General features: G+C 35.7%; 1 protein-coding gene across 1 annotated transcript in view; it reads right to left on the bottom strand.

Annotated features, from left to right (window-relative positions):
- The window catches only part of C5 (complement component 5), a 100,082-nt gene extending 94,201 nt beyond the window's left edge, over positions 1-5,881 (bottom strand). Inside the window, exons 1-2 of the mRNA XM_011927429.1 lie at positions 5,793-5,881; positions 1,808-2,000 (exon numbers count right to left, since the gene is read on the bottom strand). Coding sequence (XP_011782819.1) covers positions 1,808-2,000; positions 5,793-5,857 — 258 coding nt within the window. The 5' untranslated portion in view covers positions 5,858-5,881. The remainder of the gene's footprint in view (positions 1-1,807; positions 2,001-5,792) is intronic.
- Positions 5,882-8,599: the final 2,718 nt, after the last annotated feature.

Genomic DNA, 8,599 nt, shown 5'->3' with positions numbered 1-8,599 from the left:
CCCAGCTACTTGGGAGGCTGAGGTGGGAGAATCGCTTGAACCTGGCGAAGGCTGCAGTGAGCCGAGATCGCACCACTGTCCTCCAGCCTGGGTGACAGAACAAGACACTGTCTCAAAAAAAAAAAAAGAAAGAAAGAAAGAAAAAAAAACCTATAGAACAAAGATGATCCATTAAAGTTGTAACACATAACAAATGAGATTTGACACTGCAATCCATAGACCCACACTTAAAGGACCTTGGTACAACATTAAACAATTGGCAAATAAAGATACATGATATTACTCTGATAAAATTAAATGGTTAAAATATGTACCAACTATGATTCCCCCACCTTAATCTAGTTTTTCAGTTAACCATATAGGTCAGCACTGTTCAAAGGACTTTTTGTGATGACAGAAATATTCTGTATCTATGCTGTTCACTATGGCAGCCACTAGCTACCTGCGGCTATTTGAACACTTGAAATGTTGCTAGTGCAACTGAGATACTGCATTTTTAATTTCAGTTAAATTTGATTGATTTAAATTTAAAACTAACAGCCACAAATACATTGTATCAGGTAAAAGAGTGTCTTTTGAAAGTAACACTTTTTTTTTTTTTTTTTGAGATGGAGTCTCACTCTGTCGCCTAGGCTGGAGTGCAGTGGCACGATCTTGGCTCACTGCAACCTCCCCCTCCTGGATTCAAGAGATTCTCCTGCCTCAGCCTCCCGAGTAGCTGGGATTACAGGCATGTGCCATAAAAGTAACACTTTTAATAAATGAATTTTAATTGTTAACAAACCTAATAAGTGGAAGAATTTGTTAAGAGATATGAGCATTTACTGCTAAGAACATTAATTAAAGAATTCCTATGTTTGATTAGAAATTATTTAGATTAGTGTTTCTCAGACATGAGTAATATGCATTAAAGGACAAAAGTCATGGAGAACTCTGCATTGACTTTTTATTATTTATAACATAACCAAAATAATTTTTATTACAAAGATACTTAAATATGTACAAACTTAAAACTGGGTATAATCTAATGCTTATGATTTTTGTATAATTAAAAACTCAAAACAAATTTATAAAATAAATTCAAAATGTTACAAAATCAATATGATTCTAATTTTAAGCTCTTTATTACATTTCTGTTTTTAATTTCTTTATAAAGAACTCACTTTAGAGAAACTCTGGTCTAAATGAACTGCAGAGCCCATTTTACGTCTGATATTCTTTGATTTTCTTTATTAAGTGTCAGAATCTTTAGTAAGAAATAAGTTGCAAATATGTCTCTAAGCAATCTATACTACAATATCTTAATAGGAGAAAGAGTTATTTGAGCAAGGTTGTTCTTTCTATTCACTGCAGGTTGTCAATCAGAGCTATTCACTTTAGTAATAAAAAATTTTTAGTTTTTGAAGCTATAATTTTAGAATATTAGAGTTCAATCGAATGTTCAATAATATCCATGGATTTTTGTGGGCAACATACTACAGATCAAATCATATTCATATTTCTCAATTTCTTTCTAATAATAATTTTCACAGCAAATAAGTATTTTCAATTATTTCCAAATATTTTCACATTAGTACAATTTTATTTTCCAATAAGAATGTGAAAATTGACATGCATTGCTCAAAAAGCAGACATAACTCTTCTGGTTAGAATTTTCACTTATATTATCATTAGTGACTGACATCATCTAATAATCCTACAGTGGATGTAAATGATTAAATCTATATGTTATCAATATTCAAACTTTGTACACATTTTTATTGAGAATATTCTGTATATATAAAGAAAATAAAGGATAAATACGTACTGTTAAGACTGCTGAGTTTTGGAATTTATTCTCTGAGGATAAATGAACATGGCCTGAGGAGTAACTAAATTTTTTATCAGGATAACTTTTAATAGAGATTGTTGCATCAAATGCTTCAGTGTATCCATAAACTTGAATCACAATGTTTTCAGATGCTCCAACACGGAATATTTTTGGTGCTGAAATGACATATCTGTTGAAAAAGGGAAAAATAAGGCTCAGTGTCTTTATAGGACAAACTTTCTTATACTTTTGATTTTTTTCTCTCACTTGAGAGATTCCATTTAAAATACATATATTTCCTCACTTAAAAATGATATTAGTAAGTCAAAATGTACTTGTGATCCACCATAACTTTGGCATAATTTCTAAGTAGTTTGGAATTAAGACCTGAGAAATGAAGCTAGAGGTTTAGTTTACATTTCGAAAGGTAAGGTGATAGTAGCACCTTCTCTTAGCTACTGCAGCCAAGGAAGACTTTTAATCGTGTTGACCAGAACATGTAAATGGAGTCAATATTTTTTGCTCAATGAAGAAAAAAGCAGTGATTGAATTCCAGCTGTGGCATCTGCCGGCTGAGTGACCATGGTAAGGTCATTAACTCTTTCTGAGGCTAAAATAACTTACTGTGGAAATAATCACCTTCTTTACCAGGCTCTGGTAAAGTATTAAGAACATGTATATGAAAGGGCCTAGCACTCTTAGTACTCAATACGTTAAGATTTATTAATCTCACTAAATTAGTTAAAAGGGAGTGATCTTAGAAATACTATGTTATACTAGTAAACAGAAAACGAAAAGTATAGAATACAAGTGAGCTGGGAAGTGCATTTGGAAATGGAAATAGTGATGATGGTCCTTTAAGAGCAAATCATCATCTTCAAACAATAATGGTAATTAAGTATTTGCCATATATCAGAGGCTGTATCAGCACTTTACATACAGCTCTTGTTAATTTTTACAATGAGCCAATGAGGCTGGTACTATCATTATGCCTATTTTGCAAGTGGTAAGAGGCTAACTTGGCTAAGGTTACACGGTTTGTAAGTAAATGGGGGAGGACTTTATATCAGTTCTCTCTCAGTTGTTATGTGTACATTTGAGGTCAAGATTATATGTTAGTCACAACCATAGACTGTTCTCTTATTTTTACTTTTCATGTGATTTATACAATGATGGAAGTGAATCTATACATGTTTTTGAAATACAAATTTTAAAATACGTGATTTTTAAAAATTATTTTATTTAAAACTTACAAATATAAACTGGATTACTAACTGTATATCACAAAAGTATCTAATTTGAATAGCGAGGACTACATATTACATAGGAAAAAAAAGTGTTTAAACCCAGAAGGGCATAGTGATCAACTAATTCAAGTAGCCCAACAAGTTTGGAGTATATGCACCACTCCACCTGGCAGAATTATTCCAGGCTTCTGCCAACATTATGACATTTTGAGTCTGGTAAAAGCAGGAAGTTTTTAGTAACAATGGAATTAATTTATCAGCAATTAAATCCTTCAAAGCATCTGATAGTTCTCCTACATGACAACTAGTTTGGATCCACTTATAGGCAAATTACAAAAGAGAGGAAAGAATTTCCAGATTTCCAACGATCATCTGAATTCCCCTTCCCCACATGCCTAGTAGGAGATAGCAGAAAATGAGAGGAGTTCAGCTTTTATGATAATAAGATACATTTACTGAAATTTTACCCTGTGATAAGGCACTATTCTGAATACTTAATATATATAAACTCATTGTGTTGTTACAACCACTCTGTGAGGAACTATTACTCCAGTTTTAAGGTGAAGAAACTGCTAATTAATTTTCCCAAGGCCACATATATAGGATTTATGAATTCTATAAATCACAAATTATAGAATTAGGAAGAGAACCTGAGCAGCCCGTTTCCAGAATTAACATTTTCAACTGTTGTACTAAATGGAATTTATCAAGAGTTTTGTAATTAGAAAAATTTAGGAATATAAAGCTATTTAATTTCAGTATTTACAGAAGCTTTATGTTTTTCAGTTTAGTATTGCTTTAATTTTGAATAGTCTATGTTAGGGGTCCTCAACCCCTGGGCCACGGACCAATACCAGTCCATGGTTTGTTAGGAACCAGGCCACACAGCAGGAGGTGAGCAGTGGGGCAAAGGAGCATTACCACCTTGGCTCTGCCTCCTGTCAGATCAGTGGTGGCATTAGATTCTTATAGGAGCGTGAACCCTACTGTGAACTGCGCATGCGAGAGATCTAGATTGCAAGCTCCTTATGAGAATACAATGCCTGATGATCTGAGGTAGAACAGTTTCATCCTGAAACCATCCCCACCCCAATCCCGGTCCATGGAAACATTGTCTTCCACAAAACCTGTCCCTGGTGCCAAAATGGTTGGGGACTGCTGGTCTATGTGATGGTAGCAGTCAAGCGTAAAATACGTAGGGTTTAGAGGCTCCTAAAAGATGATTCTGGAACCACCCTTCATAAAGATTTTGGTTCTTATTGACTTATCAGTAGCATAATCTATCCATATAAAGAATTTCATAGTTTTCTGTGTCTTTCAATTGCTGCAGAGGATCAGGTTACTGAGCTTGCAGAGAGGCAAGAATGTTATTTTGGCCTCTACCTGGAATGCTCTTTCCTCAAATATTTGCACGGTTTGCTTCCTCACTTCCTTCAGGTTCTGTTTGAGTGTAGCCTCCTTAAGAGAACCTTTCCTGGCCACATTTTAAAATAGTGCCCCATAATTTTTTTTTAAATTCTCATATTCTCCTTTATTTTTTCTTCATAATACTACCTACCTGACCTTACACATTCTTTCACTGGCGCATTCATTCATTACTTGCTTCTCCCACTAGAATGCAAACTCTAGGAATTGTCTTACCGTTTGCTGTATCTGCAGTGCCTATCATATGGTTAGGTGCTCAATAAATATTTGCTGAATCAATCAATCAACCAATTAATTAAAGTGATTGATTGCCATGTTGTAAATGGTATACTCTGACTTTTTCAGAGAAAGTGAGGAAATAATTTTTATGAAGGGCTAGTAGAAAGAATTCAGAATAAGTCTGGACAAGAATCATGGAACCCAGGTCCTAGCCCTAGTTCTGCCACTAATTTGAAGTCACTTAATTTCAGTCTCTCTAAGTCTTAGCTGCCAGTTGTCTTTCAAAAAGAAATAATAAAGGCAGGATGCTAAGGTAGTGGAGTGTTTGCGGCCATGTGATAAGATTACAGATCAGAAATAGGAGGGTTCTAAAAAAGAATGACATCCTAAGTATGTGTTTACATATCATATATTTATATGCATACATCTACGACAAAATGAAAAAAACTGAAGAGATAAACAGGAGATCTTAATAAAAATCCTGTCTCTCTCTCTCTAGAACTGTGACCTTTGGCCAGTCACTTCCCATATCTGGACTTATCCTCGTATATAAAATGAAAAGGTTTGATTAGATAATCTACAGTTATTTTTCACTATTAAAACATTTCTAGAAATAAGATCATTATTTTTAAAACATTACTTAAAATGCGTACTATCTCAATAATGACACTAAAAATTGTGAAAAATCAGCTCATAAATGTATTATAGAAGTCATTACAACAGATTTTCAGATCACAGTATTAGATTGACTCCCAAATAACCCTGGTGAAACACAAAACTAAAAACCAAGTTAAAATAAGCAAAAAATGTCTAGAAAGTTTATTATCTGGAGTTTGTTTGTGCTTTTTTGAAGAGGAATTTGAATGATTACATAAATTTTAATAAATAATCATTTCATAAAAGCTGTCACGTTGTTAGCTACTCATCAAATCAAAATGCTTCCATGACTTTCTCATTCATAGATGATACTATTCACTTGGTGTTCTCAGAAGTAGCAAATTATTTTCAAATTAACACAATCTGTTAAATTTAACTCTTCATTCATCATAACTAAGATGCATTGAAAAATGAAGATAGCTTGTTTTACTTACGTTTGCTCCTGTCCCCAAGTTTTTCCCAGGAAGATTAAAAAACAAAGTATTCCCAAAAGGCCCATGATTGGAGGTAGCAGGAAATCATGGATATAACCCTTTTGAGGATATTCTCCTTTTAAATAAACTGAACTTGAAGAATTCAGATAATCTGGTTAATTATTAATGTCAGAAAGGTGAACCTCTAAGCGGGAAAACTAGAATTGGAACTAAAACACCCTTTCATGCCCAGGAATACACCTAGGGAGTATTTTATAGGAACTTACACCCAGGGAATTTATTTTTATTAATACAAATAAAGGGACTCTAAAATGGGAATTTGGCACTATGAAGAGTGGCTCAAAGCTACAAACCAGTGAGCCCACTGCTTTGGCCTTTCTTCTCTTGCCCAGGGCATTTGCTTTGATGTTGCATCATCTGCAAGCACACATCTGGCAGGTCCACTCTAACACTGATGGAGACACACCTGGACTCAGTTTCAAATTGAAATGATTTTAGAAGAGGCCTGGTTTAGACAGGGCTCACAAGATGACCTTTTTTGGAGACCTGAATGGCAGTGTCCTTGGTGCTGCACATGGTCTGAGCATAACCTAGCTCTGTAAAGGAGGTCTAGGGAATTGTTCCTTGGTCTGTCTCAGTCTAGAGAACATTAGGTGGAGGAAAGATTGTGACTGGTAATGAAAATGCCATGCTGAGGATGCTGTCGTCATTCTCTAAGTATTGGAGAATGGATATTCTCCAATATGTATTAAGTCATACACCACTCATTCAAAGTTTGCCTTTATTCAGATATAGAATATCTTTCTTTTAAAGAAAACACGCTATACTTTTCAGTAAGGATTTTAATAATTTTAATATAAGAACTCCAGGAAAACAAAGCTTCCTATAACAATTAAGTCTGATAACTAATTCACAATATACTAAAATTTTATCTTTATACTTTTTTTTTTTTTTTGAGACAGAGTCTCTTTTTGTCACCCAGGCTGGAGTCCAGTGGCACTATCTCGACTCAGGGCAACCTCCGCCTCCCAGGTTCAAGGGATTCTCCTTCCTCAGCCTCCCAAGTAGCTGGGACTATAGACATGTCCCACCATGTCCAGCTAATTTTTTGTATTTTTAGTAGAGGCAGGGTTTCACCATGTTGGCCAGGCTGGTCTCGAACTCCTGACCTCAGGTGATCCACCTGCCTTGGCCTCCCAAGTGCTGGGATTATAGGCGTGAGCCACCATGCCTGGCTGATTTTTAATTAAGTTAATTTTTATGATGTTTTATTTTCATTAGAATTTTTTTACTTACTATCTTCTCTTTTTGCTTTTTTGTTTTTTGTTTTGAGACAGAGTTCCGCTGTGTCGCCCAGGCTAGAGTGCAGTGGCGCAACGTCGGCTCACTGCAAGCTCTGCCTCCCGGGTTCACATCATTCTCCTGCCTCAGCCTCCCGAGTAGCTGGGACCACAGGCGCCTGCCACCTCGCCCGGCTAATTTTTTTTGTGTGTTTTTTTTTAGTAGAGACGGGGTTTCACTGTGTTAGCCAGGATGGTCTTGATCTCCTGACCTTGTGATCCGCCCACCTCGGCCTCCCAAAGTGCTGGGATTACAGGCGTGAGCCACCGCGCCTGGCCTACCTTCTTGTTTTTAGTACTATTTTTACCTCAATATATAATATGTGCTCTTCTTTAAAATAATAAAACAAATGTATCTAAACATATTTCTATAATGAGATATTTACGATATATAAATGAGATATGTATGGTCACACTGGCATTCTTTGCTTTGAATTAATAAATAATAAACTAAAAATATTTACACTTTAATGCTGAATTCACTAGGGAAAAAAAGGAGCACAAAGGGAAATTTGATATACCAATTTCACTAAAGGTATCTGTTGCATATGTGATTGAAATGACAAACATTTGCCACTATTGTCTGATCATCTAGCCCATTTATTTCAAAAGGGAGTCTGTGAAATGATTAAGCTGGGTTGCAAAAGATGGGTCAAGTTAAAACAAACAGTACTTTTGCCATCATTTTTGGGAAATGAAATTTAAGAGAGAACAAGAACACTCAAATCAAGGTAGGTAATATTTGTATTTTAAGTGCAAAAAAGTTTGTTTGCTTGAGCTATAGAGTAAATACTGAAAACCAATATTTGCAAGTCATTGTCCTGTTTCTCTGGTAGAAAACATTCAGAAAATGATGGATCTCAAAGGTTCTCAACAGAACTGAAGTTTAAACAATTTATAGATTCTCAACTGTGTTTAGTCAAATTTTTTTATCTACCTTCTAAACGTGGCTCACAGATGAACTTTTGAGGCTGGGCACGCTGGCTCACACCTGTAATCCCAGCACTTTGGGAGGCCAAGGTGGGTGGATCACCTGAAGTCAGGAGTTCAAGACCAGCCTGGCCAACATGGTGAAACCCCATCTCTACCAAAAATACAAAAATTAGCCAGGCGTGGTGGCAGGTGGGTTATTCTAAGTAAAACCAAATATTTGTCCCTCTGACTGCTTTTTGGCTCAAGCCCGCAGTCTCATGTTTTAATCCTCTAGGAGAAAGGCTCTAATAAAAGGCCAACTGAAATCCAAAAAGAACTACTTCAGTAACTCTCCATGGGATATAGAGGAGGAAGGCACTGGAGGCTTCGGTGCCAGCAGTTTAAAGACTGATTGGAGAGAGGGCCCAGAGAACCTCCCAGAGATAGTTCTCCACACAGGAACACCAAGTAGAACAACTATCCATGCAAGACAGCACCTTCATAAGGGCCATAAAATCAGGTGAATGATCACAGTGCCTTTTTTTTTTTTTTTAT

The sequence above is a fragment of the Colobus angolensis genome, unplaced genomic scaffold (assembly GCF_000951035.1).
Source record: "Colobus angolensis palliatus isolate OR3802 unplaced genomic scaffold, Cang.pa_1.0 Scaffold71, whole genome shotgun sequence".
NCBI classification, from domain to species: domain Eukaryota; kingdom Metazoa; phylum Chordata; class Mammalia; order Primates; family Cercopithecidae; genus Colobus; species Colobus angolensis.
Note: the sequence above shows the minus strand (reverse complement) of the source record. Positions and strands in the feature narration are given on the sequence as shown.